Source organism: Malus sylvestris, chromosome 8 (genome assembly GCF_916048215.2).
Source record: "Malus sylvestris chromosome 8, drMalSylv7.2, whole genome shotgun sequence".
NCBI classification, from domain to species: Eukaryota; Viridiplantae; Streptophyta; class Magnoliopsida; order Rosales; family Rosaceae; genus Malus; species Malus sylvestris.
Genome location: NC_062267.1, coordinates 12,362,561 through 12,388,811, shown reverse-complemented (window position 1 = coordinate 12,388,811; position 26,251 = coordinate 12,362,561). Strand labels below are relative to the sequence as shown.

The 26,251-nt window shown below is 38.9% G+C and overlaps 1 protein-coding gene and 1 pseudogene across 4 annotated transcripts; both read left to right on the top strand.

Annotated features, from left to right (window-relative positions):
* Positions 1-6,096: 6,096 nt before the first annotated feature.
* LOC126630953 (uncharacterized acetyltransferase At3g50280-like) lies at positions 6,097-7,722 on the top strand (annotated as a pseudogene).
* Positions 7,723-14,948: 7,226 nt separating this feature from the next.
* LOC126630941 (uncharacterized) lies at positions 14,949-21,844 on the top strand. Of its 4 annotated transcripts, none has more exons than XM_050301097.1 (6): positions 14,949-15,253; positions 15,779-15,960; positions 16,997-19,387; positions 19,824-19,944; positions 20,573-20,632; positions 20,722-21,844. In XM_050301097.1, the coding sequence occupies exons 3-6, from the start codon at positions 17,082-17,084 to the stop codon at positions 21,700-21,702; spliced, it is 3,468 nt and encodes a 1,155-aa protein (XP_050157054.1). In that variant the 5' UTR covers positions 14,949-15,253; positions 15,779-15,960; positions 16,997-17,081; the 3' UTR covers positions 21,703-21,844. The 4 variants fall into 4 exon arrangements, with proteins under 4 accessions (XP_050157054.1, XP_050157053.1, XP_050157056.1 ...); XM_050301096.1 differs by having other exon boundaries at positions 15,779-16,008; XM_050301099.1 differs by having other exon boundaries at positions 15,744-16,008.
* The last annotated feature ends 4,407 nt before the right edge of the window (positions 21,845-26,251 follow it).

Here is a 26,251-nt window from a genome sequence, read left to right as displayed (position 1 = left end):
TGACAAAAATCTTGCACATGAAAGCGTTATCTTTGGCGTAGAGGCTCATGGCACTCCGGTAATGCATTAGGTGTCTGTTTGGATCTTCATCTCCTTTAAACAAGGTGAAATGTGGTAGGCTAAACTTTCATGGTGGCTCCGTCTACTCGATCTCGTATATAAAAGGTGATCTGCTCAGGTTGGCCACGTATTTACGAATGGCATCGTCGGTAGTGTCAATACGCTGGAATTCGCACAGCTGCTCTGTTACAAGCCTTTGTACTTCCTCATGGATAGCGAAGCCTTCGGCTGCCTCCGTTGCTAAACTGTTGGTCTAAGTTACTCTTCGATGTGTCATGTTTGTCTATGCTGCGGTCGCGGTGCACGTGGTTCGTTCTGTGCTGCTCGTCGTCGCTCTTGGCGGAGGCTACCAATGGAACTTGAGCTGGACTATTCTCGTGCTCTCTTCTGTCCGTCATGCAGCTGCCTACTTCGGTGCCTCGTAGGATGATCTCCTTGTGGGTCTAACCTTGTGTGGATGCTTCTACTGGAATGTCCTGAGTGCTCGTCGAAGTGTGGACCTAACCTCGAATGCACACTGATTCGTGAGCTGAGTCGGGAATGAACGCTTCTCTGCGCATCTAGGAGGGAAAATACGTTTTCCCAAAAGCCCAAACAAAAGTGCGTACTACCCGAACGCAAGGTTTGTGACGGGCTAAACAACTATTTACCGAGACGTCGCTGGAATGAGTCACGCTCTTCAGCTCTTGTCTTGCTTCAGGACACCTTGTCTGGGCTGCACTGCATCTCGATGTGCTCGAAAAGGCAGGTAGTGCTCACCATTTAGATTGGAAGAGTCTGGGAAATAGGAATCTCCATGTGTGGTGGAAGTATAATGGACTGCAGGTACAAAACTTGAACCCAAAGCAGGCATTCCTACAGAAAAATAGGGTGAAAATAACCCTAAGTCGATCGTGGGACTGATGGTCAAAATTTGGATACACTAAGGTAGCCTTGGATTAGATTGGGCCACGGGGTGAATTACCAGAATGGGTCGCGGGGCACGCTGGATCGACGATGCTCGCCTCCGACCCTCCTAGCTGTTGGGCTGCCACATTATGGCCTACTGGCTGGGTGGCTTGGGCTCATTGGGCTGACTGGCTAACAGCAACTGCCGTGCTCTGGGCTCTAGTCTGGGCTTGCTGTGGAAGCTGCCAGGTTTTGGGCCTCCTACCCATGGGCTTAGAAATGGACTTGGTCCTCCTGCCCCGAGTTTGGTTGGGTGCAGCACTGCGAGGGCAGCGGTGGTGGAAATGGTGTTATGGCTTGGTGGCCTTGCCGCGGCTGCTGGGTTACGGCGATGATGGTGCGGCTTTGTGGTGTTAGGGCTCCTCCTGCCGTCACGTAGAGCCTTGAGGATCGCCGTCATGGGGCCATATCCTCATCTCTACTCTCCGGTCCAAATCCTTGTACGTACGGGGTTCTATTCATTGTAGTTTCTGAATTTCCTACCATTGTATCCTTTTTCTAGGGATTGATCAAGAAACTTTTCTAAGAAAAATTAATTGATAAGACATGTAAGAAATTCAACATAACAGAAAATTCAAGAAATAAATGCAAGACGCTTCTTCGAGTATTTGAATTAGCTCTCAATGAAAGCACCAATTTGTTGACGTAAATTTTCTCCATCTTCAGTCTTGACAAATTTGCACCTGTAAAACAATCAACATCTTCGATAAAAGACCTAAGCCTCACGCACCCACGAGGTGGGGGGGTTAGGCCAATGGATCTCCGATGCCTAAGTCAGTTTCTCTGAGAGAGTAAAGTGTTTAGGGCTTTTTTAAGGGTAGCAAAAACTCTGAAATTTTGGTAGAATATGGGGTATTTATAGGGATAGGGCCGGCCATAGTGTTAGGGTTTTACCCTACACATAGCGGCATCCTATTGGTCAAGGTGTTTATGGAGAAATATTCTCAAAATATTCTCAAGATATTAAATAGCAAATAATATCTTGAGATAATGGTGTAATTATCTCTAATTTATTTGAATTAGGATTACTTACTTGATTGGAGTCCATCTTCAACTGGGAATGTATTAAAGATAATGGTGTAATTGTCTTTAATGCTTTGACTTTTCCTTGCCAATGGCAGGTGAGTTGTGGGCAGTCGTATTCAGTTGCTGGGACCTTTAGGGGTGTGAGTTGTGCGTGGGAGTATCTAAGAAGCCTGCCCATTTATTGAGGGCAATCTTGTCTTTCTTGAATAAAATTCCACATGCCGCCTCTAGAATTTTTGAGATTATTTTAGGCTCCACAGAGTCTTTCCTAGATCTTTCATCTCAAATTCTGACTTTAGGTATAGGACAGTTCTCGCGAGCTCTTCAGGAGTTCCGATGAGGTACATATCATCGACATATACTGCAACTATCGCAAAACCGGAATTTGACTTCTTAATAAACACATAAGGGCATAGTTCGTTGTTCATATATCATTGACTAGTTAAATACTCACTCAGACGGTTATACCACATTTTTTTCGAATTGTTTCAAACCGTATAGTGAATGCCTCAGCCAAATTGAGTGTTTCGGGGTTTAGAAATATTTGATCCAGTTAATGTAAGTCCTTTATGAACTTTCATATAAATTTTTGTGTCAAGATCCCTATAGATACGCAGTTACTACGTCCGTCAGATGCATACTAAGTTTTTCAAAAACTAGTAAGCTGATAAGGTAGCGAAAAGTTAACACATCCATAACGCATAATTTTGTTCTTCTCATTACGCTTGCAAACGAAAACCCACTTATAGCCAACGGGATTCGCATGTGGAGGAGTATGAGCTACAGGTCCAAACACCTTACGTTTCACAAGCAAATCGAATTCGACTTGGATTGCTTGTTTCTAATTTGACCAATCAGTTCTGCATCGACATTCATCAATGGAATGGGGTTCAATGTCATTGTTCAACATGATCTTAGTAGCTACTGCATATGGTAATGCATCGTCGACGATCATCTCATTTCTACACCAAACATCATTCAAGCTAGCATAATGGACTGAAATATCACAATTCTAGGGAGGTGGATTCGTCTCTTCAATGACGCTTCCGTAATCTAGAATTTCCTCATGAGTTGGATAGAATGAGTAGGCGATAGTCAAATTCACAGTATGCTCTTCAGGGGCCTGTGCCGTGGGTTTCCTCTTTCGGGGGTGTGAATCTTTTGAACCAAGTGGTCTGCCACACTTATGTGTAGGGGTAGAGATTGGCTAGCCGCTAATGTACGTGGATCGGACAAAATGGCATCCCGGGCTTCCAGGAGGGAATTCTGTTGTACATTTGGTACATTCATCATTGCAGGCACATTCGCAACTAGAATATGTGATCTTGTCACTCGCGCTAGATCGGTGAAAGCATCTGACATGCTTTAAGCTACTTTTTGAAGATCTAAATATGCGCTGCACTTCAGTCTCAGACTGAGCGGTGCGGGAATCTAAATGAGACAAAGTGGGAGTCGTCCACGGTAATTCACGTCGTTATTCAGGAACGTTGACGTTTTTATTTTCCCCTAACATGGGGAAGACAGTTTCATAGAAGTGATAATCTGCGAAACGAACAGTAAACAGATCGTCTGTCAAGGGTTCTAAGTAATGAATGATTGAAGGAGAATCATATCCGATATAGATTGTCTCATAGAAGTGATAATCTGCGATATGTCGGGTTTGTATTCAGTAACCAACTGAATGGCGCTAAGAGGGCCAGCTGGCCCTCCTTCGGTTGAACGGCAACGATTGATGGATTCTCCGGATCCCTAAAAAGAGGATCTGAAGAGAATCTTTTTCCTATTTCTTTTGCCATAGATTCCAGATATGCTAGCATCTCTAGGCTTTCCTTTGCATTTATCTCTGATAGGTGGGCCACTAAAGCCATCTTCAACCGATCCGGCCAAATGACCATAGGGCTAAAAATAGCCTGAAATGACACAAAAATCGTCTCCAATCGAAGGCTAAGCCAAAGGGCTTATGGGCCATATCGGGCCAAAACCAGCCAATCAAGCCAATTGGCTGACCATCTCCAGCCAACCCGATGAGCCCAGCCCACATTTTTTTTTTGGACAAATTTTTTTAGCCCAACCCACTTTTTTTTTGGACGAATTTTTTTTTTAAAAAAAAAAAATTCTAATTCTTTTCCTACACCATTTCTCACATATTTTCCATCATGCCATATTATCTTACCTCATTTTATTTCAATTCTTCACATTCTATTCTCTTCTAATAATATTTCCTTTAATTTTTTCAAGAATTTTCAAATGGCCACCTTTTTCAATAATATTCCAATATGTCCGAAAATCTTATTTTAATATGGTAGTTTAATTTAATTAACTATATTAATTCAATTAAAATAATAAATTATGTTTGGCCTACGGCCTTTTGGCACCCTCGGTTGGAGATGATTTTTTGTCACATGGCTATGCTTGGCATGTGACCCTTTGGCCCGTGGCCCTTTGGCCCTTTTGGTTGAAGATGGTATGAATTATGGCATGTCACTGTACATTAAAATATAATTTCTTAGAGGGCTATATGGCTAAAGAGAGCCCTCTGGCCCTCCTTCGGTTGGAGATGGCCTAAATCCTCCATCTCTGCACCTGCCCAGTATGAGTTGCTACACGGACAGCTTGGACAGACATGTACGAGAGGTAGAAAGTGGAGGCTCTACCAGAAATACCACTCTGTATTTTTGTCTTCTCTCATTTACACCTCACAACTTTTTGGATCCAGTTGTAGGTACATAAGGACCACAAAGATAAAATGAGGTTGTGTAATATTATTGAATTGGGATCTAAAACATAACTGACCATTAATGCCCAATCCCATGGTAGTTGAGTAGTTCGCCATTACATCAAACGCCATGAGTGGTTGGTGGTATTTATTTCTCATCCATTTGCCATTGTTTGGTTGGAGGTATTTATGTCTATTTTTTTGGAAAATGATCCTCTCTGGATCTTCTTTGTGGGAATCCAAGGGATGAATCAATTACGACCATTCATCATAGATCATACAGTTAGAATCATTTAAAATTTAAAATTTAAAATTGAATATAAATAGTATCTAACGAAAACTGACCGCACGATATATGATGAAAGGTAGCGATTGATGGATTCTCCAGATCCCAACAAAGAGGATCCGGAGATGATCATTTTCCTATTTCTTTTGCCATAGATTCCATATCTGCTAGCATCTATAGGCTTTCCTCACATTTATCTCTAATAGGTGGGGTTTTGACCCGTTTTCTACCTGTCATCCCTGCAGACAAGACCCTTCAGGCCCACGATCTGAGCGGGGTCAGAGGTTTAGGAATTTTGAAAAAAAAAAAATATGAAATTATGAGAGGAAAAGTCTGGTTGGATGGACCTGAAAGCTCAATCTTAAAAGCTCCTACAGATTTTGGTGACATGGGCTCCTCTCTGGCTCTCACGGATGAGAGGCTCTCACAAAGGAGAGAAATTTTTTTCAATTTAATTGCGCACACCCTTTTTTACTTCTCATACACCCTTTGTTAATTTCTGTCCGTTGATCTTTTTCAATTCATCCAATCCGACGGCCGAAAATCAAAAAGGCGCATAAAAAGTAAAAAGAAGTGTGTGGATATCACATCCTTTTAATTGAGTTTGGTTGAAAGAGGAGGAGAACAAGACGAGGACGAGAGGATCAGAAATTGCTTTGTGGTGGGGTTGAGTTTTATCGGCATTTGGGTTAGGACACTTGGGATATTTGGAATCAAAATTAAACTTTTGCTTTCTTTTTTTTTATTGTCATGGCAAACCCTTGGTATTGCTGTATGCAACGTGTGCATTTTTTCCTACCAAAAAAATTGAGTGGAGGCATCCACCTCGTGGGTCTAAGATGGTTTCGTCCTTATATTCATATTTTAGCTTGAAAATTCATCACATGTAATAAGTCATGTGAAAATTTAAAGAGAAAAATTTCACATAAGTAATGCAACAAATATTATAGTGAGTTAAGTTATTCTCAATATTACTAGTAGATTTTATAATAAAATCTCAATTTCAGAGTCTAGCCTCGCAGCGAAGCCTGGTATATAAATATATGCCGACCTCTCCAACCTGAGGATTGAGCCTGTCCCAAAAAACAAAAAGATAGCAAGTTTTCAAAACATTAGGAAAAGCCATGGGAGGCGCCAAGATCATCTCAACAAGTACAGTGCAAGCCGCGAGCCATAATGTTAATGAGTATTGCTCAACTCCAAGAGTTGAGTTAACTCCATGGGACCTCCAATTCCTTCTTGTTGATCCCATCCAAAAGGGACTCCTCTTTCACAACCCGAAGACCTTGCCACAACATATTCAACATCTGAAAGCCTCCCTTTCTCGAACACTTGACTTCTTTCCTCCACTTTCCGGTCGCCTTGCCACTATTCACCACGACGATAACACCACCTCCTTTTTCATCAATTGTAATAATGCAGGGGCCCTGTTTGTCCATGCCAAAGCCTACGGTGTTACCGTCTCCGACATAAATGAATCTGGCTATGTTCCTCGTGATGTTGTCCACTCTTTTTTTCCTCTAAATGGTGCTAAAAGCTACGAGGGAACCTCTAAGCCGCTGCTTGCAGTGCAAGTAACTGAGCTTGGGGATGGTATTTTCATAGGCTGCACCGTCAACCACACAGTTGTTGATGGCACTTCCTTTTGGCACTTCTTTAACTCTTGGTCCGAAATTTCTCGGGGTTTTGATTTTGTCTCAAAACCACCTGTTCTTAAGCGTTGGCTTCTCGATGGTACTATTAGTCCCATTCGAATTCCATTCTCAAAAATTGAGGATCAAGTCTCCGATAAACACATCGGAAATATCCGAGTACCATTACTAAAAGAAAGAGTCTTTCACTTCTCAAAGGAAAAAATTGCTCAACTGAAAGCAAAAGCCAATGCTGAGATTCAACTTGAAAATACTAAAAGAAAAATATCTTCTTTACAAGCAGTGTTAGTTCATCTTTGGCGGTCTATAATCCGTGGTAGTAATGGAGATCTTGATCCTGATAAAGAAAGTAGTTATCGATTACTCATAGGTGCTAGGTAAAGAATGAACCCACCATTGTCACAACAATACTTTGGCAATGCAGTTCAAGCAGGGACTGTGACCATCAAAGCAAGGGAGGTTATCAAGCGCGGGCTTGGTTTTGTGGCTTGGGAAATGAACAAGATGGTGGCTTTGCACACAGAAGAGAAACTGAGAAAATTCTTGGAGTGTTGGGTACAAGAGCCTAAGTTGCTGACAGAAGGAAACATGGCTGCTAACGCTTTGGCCACAAGCAGTTCACCGCGGTTCGACGTGTATGGAAATGATTTTGGTTGGGGAAGGCCAGTTGGGGTGAGAAGTGGTGGTGGGAATAAGTCACATGGGAAAATTACAGTGTTTTCTGGGGTTGAAGAAGGTAGCATTGATATTGAAGCTTGTCTTTTGGCTGAGACTTTGGAGGCTATGGGAAATGATTCAGAATTCATGGATGCGGTCACAGTCTAGTTGTAGGACCACCTTCGGGTTTGTGGATGAACGCTCTGTATCCTCTACCCTTATACTCCAAGGAGCTAATATCGCCTAATGTTTTATTAAAATAAATGTTTTGATGCGTAATCAAATTATCATTCTCTGTTGATATGTCCAATTTGCTGGTGTAATCATTTCTTCTCAATTAATATTCAATACAGAAAATGCATGTCATGCATTTCTAATTTCTGGAGTGGATTAGTAGGATAACATATGAATGCTTTGCCAAGCGATCACGCATTGGCCACGGGAAGCTCGCCACGTGCATGGTAACGATTTTGGTTGAGGAAGGCCTCTGGCAGTTAGAAGTGGCGCTGGGAACAAGTTCGATGTGAAGCTGACGGTGTTTGCCGCGGCTGAAGATTGAAGCATTGATTTTGAGGCTTGTCTTTCGCCGCAGACGGGGCAAGCTAACTTTCCTCATGGCGGAGGACGAAGAGTTCATGGCTAGTGTGACTTAGTGAACTTTATTTTACTTTATTTTATGTTTATGTTTTTCAAAAACTTCGGCGTAGGAAGAAATTTTATCATTAGGGATCTTGACGTTGATTTCTTTGGTTTATTATTGTGCCTATGTTTTATTTTTGTGTAATTTATTCTTAAGAAAATCCACCGTCCCACTTAATTAAATCCGCCAGTCAATAATTGAAAATTAGTTGGTTTTATTACAGTTCTGGACAATTAAAAATGGTCGTAGGCTTTCCCCTTCACCATGTCATCATGAGTCAGCTAACAGTCTGCACCGTAAATAAAGGGTCAGAATTATTATAGGATAGGGTTGTTGTTTTGTTTTGTTTTTTTTTTATAGGAAAACTAATGAAAAGTGTTTCAATACTTTGATTTTTAATCAAAAACCATGTAATAACTTTATTTAATGGTTAGGACAAAACACAATATCAAATCAGCCTAATAAAGACTGGCCCAAACAAATAATTTGTTGAGCTTCCAATTTTACCCTACCATCAGTATTGGCCGTTTATGTTCTTCGTTTCCATCACGGGTGTTCTTCTCATTTGGAGATCGCCTTCTCTCTCCCTGCCTGCACTCCTCCTTCTCCTCCTCCATGTCCACCATGACGTCATCTCAGTACCTCATAAACCCACCGTCCCTGTAACCACAAAAGCCATCCACGTCTTCCGAAGCGCTCGCATCCACCATCTCCGGCAACCTCAAGATCAAACTCAATTTCCCGATATCCACAAGCTTTCACCTGTCGATGATGGCGTTGTATTTCAGATCCCGCATGATGCTATATTGCTATATGGACGAGTGGACGGATTCATGGTTGAACTAGAACCACGTTTCGAGAAGACCTCGTCAGGTTTAAGAGCACAGCTTGTTTTAGTGATTATTATTATTTCTCTTATATATGTCAATCCACCGTCAATATCTAAAGTTCATCAATCTTTCCTATGGCCACCAAAATTAATTGAAAATTCAGAAAACCTTATCAGCTTTGCCTTTGGTTGTGAACTGCTATCTCAAAATTGCCAAGAGCTCTTTGTGTGTGGCACGACTTTGCATTTTGTTTTTTTCCCTCTATTTGCAACCTTTCAAGTTATCGAAATCAAAGTTTTGAGTTTACATGCATTAGTGTGACAAAGCTTTTGCTTGATTTTATATATTCTGTCAAACTTGAGTGAAACTTTAACCAAATAAATATTATTCTTGAAGCTTTGGTTTGGATATTTCTTATCATTTCGAGTTTAGACCTTCAGTTAACTTCGGTTCATCTTGCTAATGTCATTGCGTTTAGTAGTATTCTTTTTTATTTGTAAGTGAAAATTACGTGCAACAAATATATTATTTTAAAGGTCACAATGGTGCGATAGATAAAATTATCATGTGTTTATATAATACAATTTGCCCATTATGTACTTATAAGGTGGTGTCACCGATTACAAGATAGTTTCCTCGACTCTTCTAATGTTTTGGTTGTGAAATTTTTGTTTTTGGTTGTTTGAAGTTTTTGGTTGAAGTTGCCAAGAGAGGAGATTCATGTTATTATAAACTTTGATTTTTATGTGCATACATTTTATATTGATAGTACCAATATTCAGTTTCAGAAATAGTATATTACTCGAGTTCAGTTTCATAAATAGTCGGTTTCAAAAATTGTATAATGCCCCTATTTAGTTTTAGAAGTATAGTACCCGCAGTTAGTTTCATAAATAGTGTGGTACCTGTGTTCAGTTTCATAAATAGTGTGTGTGGTACTCATGTTTAGTTTCAGAAATAGTGTAATATTCGTGTTCAATTTCAAAAAGAGTGTACTACCCATGTTCATTTTACACAATAAAAGCTTGAGTTTACCATATATAATTTATCGAATATGCAACGGAATAAAATTAGTGCACAATTACTTCATAACCAAAAATACAAACAAATTAATTGAAATGAGTAAACCTTGCAAATACGTAAAATACATGCAAATGAGATGCATGAATGTACTTACTCACAATTTGCGTATATTTTATGTACTTTCAAAGTTTAGTCATTTCAATTAATTTGTTTGTACTTTTGGTGAAGAAAGTGTGTACTAGTTTTATTCCGCTGCGTATTCGATAAATTATATGTTGTAAACACAAGCTTTTATTATGTAAAATTTGTTATACGATGTATTGTATAATTAGTTTCAAATAATTTTAGTTTAATTTTTTCACCATGTCTTGGTTATAGAACTTATTTTTATAGCTAAGATATGGCTCACACCCTACCACGTGAATAATCCTTATTCACGAGTCGGGGCGTGATAGTACATCTACCAAAAAAATTTGTCTGGTTTTGTTATGCAATGAAAACTTGAGGAACTTTAGACCCTCAATCATTTAGAATCAACAAACGCCAAGTTCCGATTCAATCGACTAACTTATCATCTACGATGTACAAATTCATTCCTAGGAAGAAAGGGACAAATAGTTTATTATGAGTGTCAGTAATAAGAAAAAACCCTCATATTATGGTGTATGCATTAGTCTTACACATTCATATAACCATTTGGTTATGGGTGCAACGAGCTTCAGGCTTTAAGTTGCATCAATATGAGCTTTTAAATTCATATTATAGGGGATCATAGGCCTCACACATATCGTTGGATGACAACCAAAGGTCAACAAGGTTGAAGTCACATTCTTGTTATAGGATGAGAGTTAAATGGTACTGCGGGTCCTCATCTTTTACATGAATGTCTATCATCACTTCATGGAAATTAAACCAACAAACTTTGAGGTTTTTTTTATCGTTATTAAAATAAAGGACATGAAATGCCACTTATCATGTGCTCATAGTTAAAGTAGTTTAATGAAATTTATACAATGGACCAATATTTCCATTAGAGAAGGTACAAACCTGTTAAGCAATTGGTATGTCAAAAGGTATACAAATTAACTTATTAAAATGATGATCAAAGTTCTTGCAAACTGATCAATAATCGAACGATAATAGAAAAGGTCATTTATGTCTGAGTAGACTTATTCATTGTCTTTACATATAATAAAATAATTACTTTCGGATATTGGTATTTGAAATTGCATATTCAAATGAAATGATGATAAACTCATACACAATAATAATCGAAATTAAACCAATATAAAATTTTAATTTCACATATATAATTTGGATATGTGAAAACTCAAGAGAAGAAAAGGAATTCAAGAGCATGTTGATGTGTAATGGTTAAGTACAAGAAACTCTAAACCACGTGATAACTCTAGTTCAAAAGAAAACTAATAGAGATAAATATTTCAATGAATGATTTATGACTCTTGCTTGGAATTGTATGTATCAATATCATACCATGATTGATAACACATGTTGCAATTCATGGACATGATAAACCTAATATCGTGTAGAATAAAAAAAAATATGGAGGCTTTAATCCATAAAAGAGAATGAATAATAGTATGAGCGCATTCCACATCACACACTTGGTAGTTTACAAATGAATTATCACACCATCCAGATTGTGTATATCGTCGTGGTATATGATCCTCTCTTAACATAGAACAAAAAAATATATATGGGAGACTTTAGATGCGGTCTTTAGTTATTAATATTCTTTTATTAAAACCTTGTTGGTTTTCAATTTTTGATCAAAGTCCTTGAAATTAATATGATAATTTATTTCTATGTTTGTTATTATATTCTATAGTTGTTTATATTAATGAAATTTTAAATAAAAAAACCATAATTTGTGGGAAAAATATTAAAATATAAATTATACTATTGTGTGTGCATATATATATATATATATATAAACATGGGTACATTCTTCAAAATCACAAAAAAAAGTAGGCTTCATAACATTTGTAAATTTCTTCAATTAAACTTGATATGGATACATTCTCAAAACAAAGAACAAAGAATGTACCCATATAAGTTTAAAAATGGATTAGAAAAAAATTGAATAGATTTTATATAAAAAAAAGGGTACATTTTACGTATTACAAATTGGTATATTTAAGAATGATTACATTTTAAGATTTAAAATTTGAAAAAAAATTACATGAATGGGTACATATAAAATTAAAAAATTGAAAACTTTTTTTTTTTAAAAGCTAATGGGTACAAACTTATTCTAATTTTTTATTTATTTTGGAAATGTTTTGAATTGAAAATTAGTTAGAAGTTTAATAAAGGTGTGAGTATTAAAATTCTAAATCAATTATTAATTTTTATTTTAAAAAAGTTATGTAACTGACATGTAAATTTATTATTACATTAATGCTAGGGACTTGAATTAAAATCTAAAAACTAATAAGGTTTCAGTCAATGAACATTACCAACTAGGGACCGAATACTAATTTTTCTAAAATATATAGACATTCGTGCTAATGTTGGAAATAAAATAGAGAGTAGGATGCTATTCAAAATGGAGAAGAAATCAAAGTGTGTTTACTTCTTATTAGAGTGCCTATTTTGTGTAAAATGGTTGTTTCTTATGTTATTTTCATGCAATGTGCTATCTACATACCTGTTGACCCTAAAAACTACCAAGCCTACGTGGCGCGTAGGCCAAGTAATCTATAAGCTAACTACGTCCTTCGGTTGAATACGGGGCGTGCCAACTCGTCGGCCGAGCTCGGCCGAGGAGTAAAATTTATTGATGTTGCGTTGGGTGCGCGGCTGACTTCTGCGTCTTGCGATTGCGACCGAGGAAGGAACACGTCTCGGCCTCTTAGGTTCTCGAACCTGAAGACAAGGCTACTATTCTTACGAAGTTCACGAATCATCGTCGTCAGATTCGATCACAGTGATGGTATTCGTCATAGTAAACTCACGCCGAATCGACACCAAAGTGTAAGGGCACAAATACTCAAAGCAAATATAAGTCTTAATAGTGAACGTGGTTTGGCCGTCTGAATGCCGAACTCTAAATCCCACTTGAGAGTATCCAATCATAAAATAACTTGGTGTGCAATGCGCCGAGCTCAGTAAGCTGTAACACCTCACTTCGCCGAGAAGGCTAATGAGATGACCTCGACCAACAAGGATTCAGAAATCCTTCTCGACCGAGACTTGGATAGGTAACCAACCGTCCTCACTGTAGTGCTGTTGATGCCAACTGAAGATGCTGCGAGATCAGCTGATTCTACGGCGACAGAGCTATCTATGCCGACTTAAGATATCACCGGTTGCTTTCACAGTGCTGTTGATGCCAACGGAAGATGTGTCAGCGAAAAGAGAAAATAAAAAAAATCTCAAAGTTGTTGAGAGAGTTTGCGCAGGGCAGTTGTCTGTTGAATTGGTGGAGACCTGAACGATGCACAGCCTCCTCTATTTATAGCACCGGATACCTTCTAGGTCAAGTTAACACCCTACTCGGACTAGGACTTCTTCTTCTAATCAAACACCATATCGAGTACTCCTACTCCCATCAGGATTTTGAACTTATCCTTTCATCGAGCCGGATTCACTTCCGGGTTATTAATCTCGCCAGGACTCCTTATTGCGCCAGGATTCGACCCGTCTTGCAGCATGACTTTACCGACCTAGGTTCGGAAGCCCACGAACTAAACGATCCATGGTGCCCTTGTCGTAAGGCCTTCCGAGCTGAGAATGATTCTATACTCGGCCCAAACTAATATTTTGGGCCCAAACAATACCTCTTTTTACTTCTCACATACCCTCTTAATTTTCAAATCGAATAATTTGAAGAAAAACAAACGACAAATATTAATAATGAGTGTGTATGAAATAAAAATGAGTGTATAGATATTACATTTCTATTTTCATGTCCAATGGTCACAATTTCCCATTAGTAAGGATGTTATCCAAAATGGGCCATGGATCCAGGTGGCGGGTGTCACACGTGTCAACTCACTCTTTTTTTTCTACAGGAACTAGGATCCTCTCCTGAGCAATTCCCTAGGGATCCTAGGGATCCTGCAATCATGTCCGTTCATGGTATATCGTGCGGTCAGAAATCATTTAAAATTGGGTAAATTACATAGTAGCCCCTCAGGTTTGAGATCTATTGCAATCTTATACAACATCTTTAAAACATTTCACTTTCATACCTCAAGTACTATTTTATTTCAATTTCATACAACCGTTACATTTTTCATCCATGGATCTGTTAAATGCTGACGTGGCTATCACATATATGCCACGTGGCAAATAAAATAATTTTTTAATTTTTTTTTAAAAAACCTGTCTGCCACATATCTTTTTGTTTTTCTTTCTTCTTCTTCTTCTGGGTTCGGTCCCTTTTTTTTTTTCTTCTTCTTCTTCTTCCTCCTCCTCCTCCTCCTCCTCTTCTTCCTCCTTCTTCTTCTGGGTTGCAGGGGGTTCGATCATTTTTTTTTCTTTTCTTCTTCTTCTTCTTCCTCCTCCTCCTCTTTCTTCTTCTCTTCTTCCTCCTTCTGGTTCAGTCCTTTCTTTTCTTTTCTTTTTCTTCTTCTTCTTCTTCCTCCTCCTCCTCTTTCTTCTTCTCTTCTTCTTCTTCCTCTTTCTTCTTCTTGGTTTGGTCCTTTTTTTTTTTTTTTTCTTCTTCTTCTTCTTCCTCATTCTTCTTCTGGGTTGCAGGGGTTCGGTCCCTTTTTTTTTTTTCTTCTTCTTCTTCTTCTTCTTCCAATTTTAGGTTTTAAAAAAAAAAAAAATTATTTTATTTGCCACGTGGCAGACATTTGGCAGCCACGTCAGCATTTAACAGATCTATAGATGGAAAATGTAACGGTTGTATGAAATTGAAATAAAATAATACTTGAGGTATGAAAGTGAAATGTTTTAAAGATGTTGTATAAGATTGCAATAGACCTCAAACCTGAGGGCCTACTATGTAATTTACCCTTTATAATTTAAATTTTAAAATTCTAATATGAATAGTATCTAACGAAAACTGATTGGACGATATAAAATGAACGGACAAGATTACGAGATCCTTAAAATCCCTAAGGAAATTGCTCAGGAGAGGATCTTGGTTCTTTCTACAGAACCGCTTTTCGGCGCTCCAACTCGATACAATATTATATAAAAACACATCGAGCCTCGAGGCCTTCGACGATAATATAAAATCTCCTTTTCAGGTTTATAATTTCTCTTTCTTTTTATTATATAATTAGGGTTTTCTATTTTCCGCTCTGGCGAAGCTTCCAGACCAACCCAAACCCTAATCCTCCTCCACTCCAGCCGACTCACCTCCTCAGCTCAGCTCGCACAAGGCTTTCCCGCCCAATCGCCCATCGATTTCTCCGACCGCCGCTCGATTTTGTTCATGTAAGTATACGGTCTAGATTAGATTGATGGTAATTGCTGATTAGATTTTTTGTTTCTGGATATGGTTGCTGTCGTTTTTATTTGATATCAGTCGTTTCGTGCTGGTTTCGCTGTTATGGTCATGAAATTAGGGTTTTTTGGGACTCGGATTGATGTGGGTTGAATGAGATAATTACCATTAGATTTGATTTTGTTGTTGTTGTTATGTATGTTGATTTATTTTTTTAGTTTTTCTTCGTGTTTGGGTCAGTCTACTTGAATTGGTTTTACTCGTGTGTTTTAAAATTAGGGTTACTTATATGAAAAGTGTCGACTTTGGTATTTAAAGACACGTTTTTTCTCCTAAAAGACCCGTTTATGTATGTATTATGTTTTCTTGAAGAACAATTTATGCATATGCTTGTGATTAGTTGGTGTCTTGTGTCTGCAAGAGATTCTTCTTCCGTTCTCTTTTTAATTGTTTGTTTCTTTTTTGAATATGATAAAAGAGATTACCTTAAGCTGGTGGATTTACTGGTTGGGCAGTTTTTGTATGCAATGTTTGGTGCTGCTTTGCCAATATATGAGAAGCTCTGGGTCTGGGCCCTCAATGGTGGACTTACTTTAGCAAAACTGAAGAATTTCTTTGAGGGTTACTGTACCCTGTGATGAAGACTTCAGCGTATAAACCAACACCAGTTCAATGCTCAATCAATGCAGCCCACAAGGTGCTGATTCACAGGAAACTGGAGTGCTAAAAGACCCCTACTAAACTGGTAGAGGCTTGGTCTTGCTGCTTCCAGATTTTTTCTTTCTACTGGCTTGAAATTCTTGTCCTTTCTCCGCTGGATTTGTGATTGTTTCAGTTTCACGGGTTGTAAAGGGGATTCTACCCCTGTTGATTAGTGCCTGTGCTTAGGCCCAGAAAGAAAATAGAGAACTTATGCAACTAGTAATAACAACTTAATAAATTGAATGTTTTTGGAATTCGGAATTTTATGCAATTAAGCATGATTGTCTTGTCTACTGAGCTACCCAGAGTCCCCAGTCAGTGTGAGATTTTTCTGGGTTCCAAGACAAATGCAATAGCTTTATCTTTCATTACAATTAGGGACTAAGTAAAATTAGTAAATAATTAATTTGATAAAACTCAGCAGAAAGTTTTTTATACACAGTTTTGAAGTTGGTTTATAAAGAAGTTTTATCATACAAACAATCAATAGCTTCAGCATGAAGTTGGTTTATCCATCATCATTTGGCTTAGCTTCTAAACATGTATTGTTAGTGGTTCACTGTGACCCGATAGGTACGGAATGAATGTCTCAAAGATTTGATAAAGAAAGACGTAGTTATTTATGTTTCTGATCGGGTGCCTGAAAGTTGTCCTACTATAGGGCTTGAAGTTCAATTTTATAAACCTGAAACTAAACCATTTTGAGCCTCCCAATATTAGAAGACTAAACTGGTTGAAAGCAGGGTCGCATAGGCACCCTAAATGGTTGCTATGTATTAGGTTTTTATTTAAGCAGACATTGATAGAACTTCATTTCTACTTTTCACCCACCAATTCTCGCAGATGCACCTAATGATTGGATACACTAGTTCCTTTTTGATCTCTGCTCTCCTTTCTCATCATTTCTTGTATTGTTGAGGTCTAAATTGCTGTGATTTTTTAACGAATTGAGTTTTGTTGCATTTTCTCTTTGTTTTCAGTTGTTAAAGGAAGAACATGTTGTGATCAGTTTCTTTTCTCTTCTATCGCAGTTTATATGTTTCTCTTTGGAGTTACATCCCTTGAAGGCAAGGAGCAAACTTGGAGTTTCAGGAAACTTGATGTTTCTGATCTAGCATGTCAAACAATCTTCTGTCACCACTGTTGCCAATATCAAGCATGGAAATGGGTCAGATTGACCCCATTTTGAAAGGTATGGACTCATCAATGCCAGAATTTCAAATGGTAGGGATGAGTTCTGTATCTAGTAACCCTGAGTCACACAACCTTTCAGTATCAAGTCAGCAAATGGAACTGATGTTGGATCCTGTACCTGACAATCCTGGGTCACATGGCTTATCAATGTCATACTTCCAAATAGGACACGTTGATCGTGCAAATGGGAATCTTGGTTCACTGAAAACTTCAACGCCTGGCAATCAACTGGGAGAGATTGGATCATTGCCTTATAATTTGGGATCACATCAGTTGTCATCGACTAAGCGAAAGGCGCCATTGGAACCCATGACTAATAATCCAGCGACGCCTCAGTTGTCAATGCCAAACAAGCGTGTGGCATATATGGAACATAGACCATGGTTGCAGCAAGTGCCTGTATCAAACGGAAGAGCTGTAGAAATGGGATCTGTGCACAATGCTCCGGGATCACCTCATTTGCCAGCGCCAAATAAGAAAATGGTAATGATGGAGTCCATGGAGTCTGTGCAGAATGTGCCAGGGTCACCTCATTCGCCAGTGCCGAATAAGAAAATGGTAAAGACGGAATCCTTTTCTGGTAGGTCTGGGTCTCAGCGGTCTTCTAGTCAAAAGAATCAAACACCGCGGATACAACCATCGAAGCTTCAAAATGAATCATTTGAATGTGTAAGATCCAAGATGAGAGAATCGTTAGCGGCTGCATTGGCATTGGTTAATCAGCAGAAAGATAAATGCGTGGATTCAGGAAAGAAGTCTGAGGAGGAGGCTGGAGCAATTCAGGGGCAAACACATGGGACTCCCCAGCCTGGCTCCCATCCTGTTAAACCTGAATCTGAAGAGCCTAAGGAGAATTCTCCTTCCAGCAAAACTTGTTCTATTAGGAAAAGTAATGATGGAGAAGGTGCGGGCCAAACAATTTTGGCTGATGCAACTACAAATGTTTCCACATTGACCTCAATATGTGATGGGAATGAATTCCAATCAAATGATATTTTTCCTCGTGTAAATGTTTCATTTGGTGACAACTTGTTTGTCAAAGATGAACTTTTGCAGGGAAATGGGCTGTCCTGGGTTTTGGATTCTGAAATGGAAATGGAAGAAGGGAAAGAAATTCAACCTGCTGAAGAACAGATGATGGATCTTGAGGAATTGGGTGGACCCCCAGATGAACAAGTAGTTCAGTCTCCAGAAGAGTTGGCCTTTAGAATTGAAGCAGAACTATTCAAACTATTTGGAGGCGTGAATAAGAAGTATAAAGAGAAGGGAAGGTCCCTTTTGTTCAATCTTAAAGATCGTAATAATCCAGATCTAAGAGAGAGAGTTATGTCTGGAGAAATAGCTCCAGAACAATTATGTTCTATGACTGCAGAAGAACTTGCTTCAAAGGAGCTTTCTGAATGGCGGATGGCAAAGGCTGAAGAACTAGCACAAATGGTTGTTTTACCCGACTCGGAAGTTGATATGAGACGATTAGTGAAAAAAACGCACAAGGGTGAAGTTGAAGTTGAACAATATGATAGCGCTTCAATTGATATTCCAGTTGATGCAACATCACATAATCATAGTGAACCAAGAAGCAAGGAGGTAGAAGTGTCTACCCCTTCCAAACCTAATAAACCCAAGGACAAAGTAAATGCTGCAGGTGAGAAGAGTAATACAGAAGACAGAAGTGTCTACCCCTTTACTATTCCTTCTACTGAAGCTACTGATTTAATGCAAGGCCTGATGGTGGATGACGGATCGAAGGATCTTCCTCCAATTGTCTCCCTAGATGAGTTCATGGAATCCCTGGACACAGAGCCTCCATTCGAGATTCTCCCTGGGAAAGTTACACGCACCTCAGACAAGGACGACTCTGAGACAGGCTCTGAGTCTCAGTCTTTGGTTCCAAGCCCCAAGGATACTGTTAATGACTCTCCACAGAAGATTGATGGAATTTGTACAACAGATACAACTTCAGATGCTGACTTGAAAACCAGTGGCAGTCCTCCTGTGATAAAAATTGACAGTTCCGCTGGGATTATAACTGACGGTCATTCTGTGATGAAAACCGGTGATAGCGCAGATACAAAATCCCATGACGTCAGTGCCTTTGTGAAATCCGTTGGCAGTCCTGAAAAATCAGTATCTAGACTAGTTGTCACACCGAAGGGTGAACGTGTTTGGAGTGGCTCCCTGCAACTGAATCTCTCACCCATGGCCTCCGTTATTGGGATCTATAAAAGGTACGTCTTTTAAACATTCGTTTTGTCGTAAATTCTCCTTATTCTGCATTTTCCATTTACATATTTGTTCAAAGAAGAATCTATTTTCGGATTGTCCACTGCATTGGTGCACTGCTCTTTCAATCAACGTTTATTACATACCACTGCATTGGTACAATCTTCTAATCTATCTTAGTTGGATACTCTTTGAAGTTGAATTTACATGTGGACTGATATTGTGTGCAGTGCCATGATGGGTTTGTGGTAGATGTTCATTTTTATTGTACTTTATGTTCTGCTCCCTCGTCTATTTCATCTTTGTGAAACTAAAGATAATACTCGAATCGAAAATGCGTAAACTTGAGAGATTGACAAATTAATTATGTAGTGTTATGCGATCTGTATAATGCTAAAGTTTTCGTTTCTGATTCATGCTAATCCAACTTTTCCGTTGCAGCGGTGAAAAAGCCACTGCAAAAGACTGGCCTGGTTGTCTTGATATCAAGGGAAGAGTAAGACTCGATGCATTTGAGAAGTTCCTGCAAGAGCTGCCACAATCCCGAAGTCGTGCTGTCATGGTATCTCCAAGTTTATTTTTATTGTTTAAAGATTCTTGTATTATGTTATGTTGCGACAACTCAGAAAAGGAAAATCTTTTAAAATGTTTGTATCGGAGGTGGCTAGTTCTTCTAACATGCCGTGCAGTCTTTTTTCTGGGTAGTTTATCGATATGCTTAGACTCCCTTTGTTCTTCTAACATGCCATGCAGTCTCTTTTCTGGGTAGTTTATCGATGCTTAGACACCAGCGAATACAAAAATTAAAGAAAGGGGAAATCGATTGCGTAGTTTTCTAACATATAGAGCAGGGATCTATGGCATTTTATGGGGGGCTCCGGGTCCAATAAGCGTCTGAAACGAATTCTAAGATATATTCAAGACACTAGTGTTAAATTGGGTTGAGCTTGAATTACTCTGAAGAGAACTCTCCTGTTAAATTGGGTTGTCTTTTAATTACTGTCGGGCAAATGAAACTCAGGAGTTGATTAACCTTACCTTTGGGGAAATGGTTTTGGACGACGAAGTTTGTACCGAAAATGACGCATGAACTCCCTCTCTCGTTCATTGGAAATTTTGGATCAATTTATATATGACTTCAATTATTGTATGATACAGCGCTGTAGCTTACTGATTTTGGTTTTATGCAGGTCGTGCATTTTGTTCCGGATGAGGGGTCGTCGGAATCGGAGTCCGCAAGCATTCGTGAGGTAACGTCAATACAATGATATGTTTATAAAATCCTGTTCTTTAGCTCCCGGTCTACTCTTTTCATACTAAAACTTGTTCGGGCCTGCAGGTGGCTGACTCGTACGTGACGGATGAGAGAGTCGGTTTTTCTGAGCCGTGTTCTGGAGTGGAAATATATTTTTGCCCTCCCCATAATAAAACCGTAGATATGCTCAGCAAGGTTATTCAGACTGAACACGTTGAGGCACTTAACAGTGTTGATAATGGCCTTGTTGGTGTTATTGTCTGGAGAAAATTAACGTCGCCGAAATCATCTCACCACAAACACATTTCGAAAAAGCAACAGTTTTCTACTACTAGTACTACTACTACTACTACTACATCTAGGAGACAGCACGATACAACCTACGCGTCTAAGACGGCTCCATCCCGAGCCTTACCTCCGACCCACACTACCCCTGCCCGTGATGACGACGACGATGATGATGATGTTCCTCCCGGGTTTGGCCCTGGCTCTTCTCGGCATGAAGATGATCTCCCTGAATTCAATTTTGCTGGTGGGTCGAATCAGTTTTCTGCCCGAAGGCCCTCCTCTAGGGGGCCTGGAACGCCAGCGCAGCCCTTCTATCCCAATCCCCATACCCCTTCTCGCCCGGTAGATCAAATGAGAGAGCTGATACAAAAATATGGTCAAAACAATAGTAGTAGTAGTAGTACATTTCATCAGGCAAGTAGGGTTTCGGTTCATCCGTGGAATGACGACGACGACGATGATGACATACCGGAGTGGCAGCCTAATGTACCTTCCCAACCCCAAACTCAGTACCAGCGTTTGCAACCGAGGCTGCCGGTGAACGGCTCCCAGCAACAAATGCTGAGACCCCATATCGGTTTAGCACACCAGCAGGAGTCCCTTCAGCCTATGGCACCCAACTTACAAAACCCTAATCTTCCTGTGCAGCAAGGCTGGTGGGCTCCGCCACCACCGGCGCAGGTAGCTGGTCAGTTTTATGGCAAACCAGATATAGGAATGGCTGCTCAGCCGGGGATAGCCTGGCGGCAAAATGTTGCTAGAAGTAGAGAATTTTGATTTTATTTTATTTTTTCCCTTTTCTTGTAAATTAAATCATTTCCTTTGGATTAGTCTTTTTACCAAACACAAGGGTGAGCTCTTATGCTCGCTAGTCGTGGTACACAAAGTAACCATAAAGTAGGCATTTTTAGCTGCACAACTTTTGTTTGACATTGAAGTTATTTGCTCCGTTAAGACTGCTTTTGTAAGAAACATTTATGCTCATAAGCACCGTTTACACTCATAAGCACCATTTCTAGAAGCCTAGGAGTACGTTTCTTAAGAAAATGACGGTATTTTCATTCAAACTTTCAACTACTTTCTATAAAAATACTTCAAAGTGGTTTTTGAAGAAAAACATGTTCGCTTCTTCCAAAAGCGTTCGTATAAATCTACAAACACTTATACCACTTAGTATTATGGTCTAGTATTTCTTTTCACTTGTAAGTGAGAGGTTTTTTGTTCATTTCTCGTCAAATGCAAATTTGAATCACATTATTGCTAACTTATTATGAAATTAAGTTCACCCCCTCCTCCTTGGTGTATATATCGTTTGTTAAAAAAAAAAAAAAAAAAATTCTACCTATCGTTTTATCCCCTATGCAATTTCAAATCCTTAAAGTCGGAAAATAATTCTACTTACTCCTTGTTTATGGTATGATAATTTCCAAAATGTATACAGAGATTTTACTGTATAATACGACACACAGTGCAAAGAGAATTTATAATTCAAGATATATCCGAACGTATTTAAAAAGGCCAAAATATTCTTGCATTTATTTTGATCATTGTAGGACGATGATGACGATGATGATGACAAGGAGGAAGATGACGATGACGATGATGAGGAGGACGAGTAATAATGAGAAGCAAATATGGGATACAAGAAGCATTATTTGACTTGCCTAGGTGGTCAAGTGGATTTGGGAATATTGAAATGCTGCATGTGTTTATAGTTTTCAATGATTTGATTTCAAATTACTATTAAGTAAAATTTAGTGGCGTTCTCGGATGTATATTGACTCCATTTAGTGGGATAATGTTTGTTGGTGGTTGTTGATGTTGTAAATTATTAATAAGTAAAAACTTCAAAGAGCGAGAAGAGTGACAAATCACCAACAAAGAGGCCAAAAAAAAAAAAAACAGTAACACGAAGGAAAAAGAACCCCCAGCATGTAGGCCCTAAACAAAGGGGCTCAAGAAGCATGAGTACGAAGATTTGGGGTAGGGGTGGGTGTTTTAGTGGGTTTATCGACCAACCAAACCGAAATTGGTTGGGCTGGGTTGGGTTGTAAATTTTAACCATTTATTTTTGAGTTAAAATCTAACCATCTGTTCATTCGGTAAGTTAGGTTGAGTTGAAGTATTATTAACCAGATTGAAATCGATACACTTGCATATATATGAATAAGATTTTTTTCTGACATTTTCTTAATCTTGAAACCGAAATATGATTTTTCTGACAAACACAGACCATGCACACTATATGTACAACAATATGACAAAAATAAAATTTTTCTAAAACTTGAAATGACCAAAATTTCCCTCCCGTGTAATTGGGTTATTGCGAAGGGCCCAGTCAGCATTTTCTCCTCCCTTGTCCGAAAACCTCTCTCTCGACCCTTACTCGACGAGCTCAAACCCCCAACGGCGTTGTATATCAATTTGGGGGTTTGTTGGTGATGGGCGATGAGAAATCGGCGTCTTCGATCGTAATGGCGAGTAGAGACAGAGAACCGCGAGATCGTGAGCTTCTCATTCCGGTGGCGGACCTCCGGCGGCGAAGATACATCGTCCAAACCCTCCTCGTCTTCCTCCTTCTCCCACCACACTAGCCGCTTTCTGTTTCAAATTTCATTGCTTTGTGTGTTGTGTTTGGTTGCTGGTAAAATGGAGGATTCGAGGGAAAAGGTAAAATTTTTGAGTCCTTAATACTCTTCAAGGACACGTTTATAAATTTGGCAGCAGGTGAGGTATTGTTTTATGTGGATTAGCAACACTCAAAGAGATTTTGCAGGAGAAGATGGCATCCAATTGCTGCCGTGACTTCAAACAGATTGGAACTTGATGCTCTGCCTATACAGATTCCATAAGATTTGTGGTTGAATTTTATGATTGGTATTATACTTGCACAATATGTTTCATATCGTCATTAAGGAAGAATACAGTGACCTAACATACGGTTATGAAAATGTTCGATAGTTTTCAGAACTTAATCCATGTAAACTTTGTTTGAAATACTTCTAGCCGGGTACATGTTAGTGGATTGAATATTTGAATGTGTCTTGCGTAATGGGGAGATTTCTTGGAGGTTTTGTGTTGCCTCTGCTGCTACTAACTGGTAGCCAAATTCAAACAAATGCCCGTCTCTTTTGCCAATGTTTTAACAGAAATTAATTGCAACTCATGAAGTTACCATTTTTTTTTCTTTCTTGCAGCTGCTTTTATCAACTGCAGCGTCCTCTCTCTTGTCGATTTGGTAGTGTTTCTTCTTATTCTATTTAATGCACCAAAACTAGGTAAGCTAGCTGCTTTCTGTGAATTTTCCAGCTTGGTTTTGACATTTCGAATGAATTTAGGTAGATATGGCACCAAGTGAAAATGTGTTTGTGAGATACTAGGAAACTATGTGCAAAATGTGCTTATAGATTACTACCTTCTTGTTAGTGAGTTGACATGTAATGTCTCATATGCAAGGGGTTTTCTTGATATGACTATGCTACCTAAAAGAGACTAGCTAAAGTTCTTTCATTTTTTCCAAAAACAATGTGAATTGTGAAATGATCATAATCACCTTGTTAAGTTCATCATGCACGTTCACTGTTGCTTGAGGTGCATTGACTCACCAGTCCGTAAATCCAATCATGTGCCTCGATTGATAGTACGATTCTACAGTATTCTTCCTTTTGTTTTCATTGTACAAATGGTAATTGTGTGTTTATGGATAAGGAATTGAGGAGATTTATATTCATGAATTTGGTTTTTGGGAAGTGGGTGCTATCTTGATTTGATTACTTACAGTGCTTTACTTGATGCTTAGGTAAGACGAATTTGTATTGGTGACGCTTAAGCACACATATATACAAAAACGACACTTTTTTTTGCCCTCTTAAATGTGATAGTATACGAACTTAACATTTTGTTGCCACCACAACACATTCTTAATGTCATTACATTAAAAGGTTTAGGATTTGGAAGGATTTTTTATGAACAAAAGTTGTAAACTCAGTTTCTGACAGCCTGAACACCATTGTTCACAAGCCATCATATACCCATAATACGCAGTCATGAATCAGTCAATTCCATCCAGTTTTTGTTAGTCTCACTTAAGGACATCTAAATTGATCATCAACAAATGGAGACCAAGGATAAGTCATTGGACAACACTTGGTTTGTCCACAATACATTCCTAATGTAGTTACACAAACTAGTTGTTGACAAACTAGTTGAAAGCAGACAATTTGTTTCCATCCATTTATGGCTTGCTGTGCCATTTAATTACATCTGAATTGATCATCTATAAAATGCAGGCAAGAACAATTTAATAGCCATGGTTTAGGCACACATGTCATGGCTCTCTTAGGGAGTGATGGTGATTCCGATGATCCGACTGATCAAATTGCAGAATCAAAAGTCAAATTTTCTGCCAACTGACGCTCTATCAATGAGTGGCATCAAAAGTGCCTCGAAAAGGAGTCCACATTGGTTGCTTTACAACAATAGCTGAACGAGGCGTTATGCAAATTTCGCTCCTATCTCCATCAGACTAGTTGAAAAAGAACTAGTTGAAAAAAAGAAGGAAGATGTACGTCGAAGGTCAATTTTTTCATGGCAGACGAAGTAGCTCCAAGAAGAGTGACTCCACTTTCTATGATAGGTTTGCGAAATTTCGCTCCTATCTCCATCGGACTCGGTCTGGATATGATTGGGACTGCATTATGGCCTTGCAAGTGGAAGACATCGTCAGAGATGGTAGTGAGTACACCGAGACACCCACGAATGCTTAGCCTTATATATCCCTTCCTGTATATTTGCTCCCATCCTAATTATGTACACTTTTTAGGGACTTTTGTAACTATATCGTAATTTCAAGCTTAAGTAAGTCTTGCAAGTAAAAGTTTCATAGATGTTCCTATCTATTCAAAAATGTTCATAAGATCTCATAACATGTCAACCGCAGTTGATCACACATTCTATCACTGTTATGACCCACACAAACTTTGAAAAACCTATTGTGGCCATGGGTAAATAATAGTTCATACCCCTGCAAAATTAACACATTTTTCATACAAAATGAATAGCCACAATTTAATTTTCACACCTTCTTTAATGGTCTTTCATTATATATTCATAAAAATCATCTAGCACTCCCGAATTACCACCTGTAAGTTCAGTGTGACTGCTTTGGTTGGCATTGAATTAGGCTTAGGGTCAGCTGTGGAGCAAAAAATAATCCCAAAAATCATGGAGCTAACACGTACATTATTTCCCAAGAAAAAAAAGACTACCCTTACTAAATGAGTAGGGAGCAGCCTCATTCACCACGCGTAGTTGAGGTAGAGCCGGT

Coding starts and splice junctions, on each gene's coding strand:
- LOC126630941 (XM_050301098.1), top strand. CDS start 17,082: ATGTCAAACAATCTTCTGTCACCACTGTTGCCAATATCAAGCATGGAA. Junction 19,388..19,823: donor GTTATTGGGATCTATAAAAG/GTACGTCTTTTA, acceptor TTTCCGTTGCAG/CGGTGAAAAAGCCACTGCAA. Junction 19,945..20,572: donor CCCGAAGTCGTGCTGTCATG/GTATCTCCAAGT, acceptor GGTTTTATGCAG/GTCGTGCATTTTGTTCCGGA.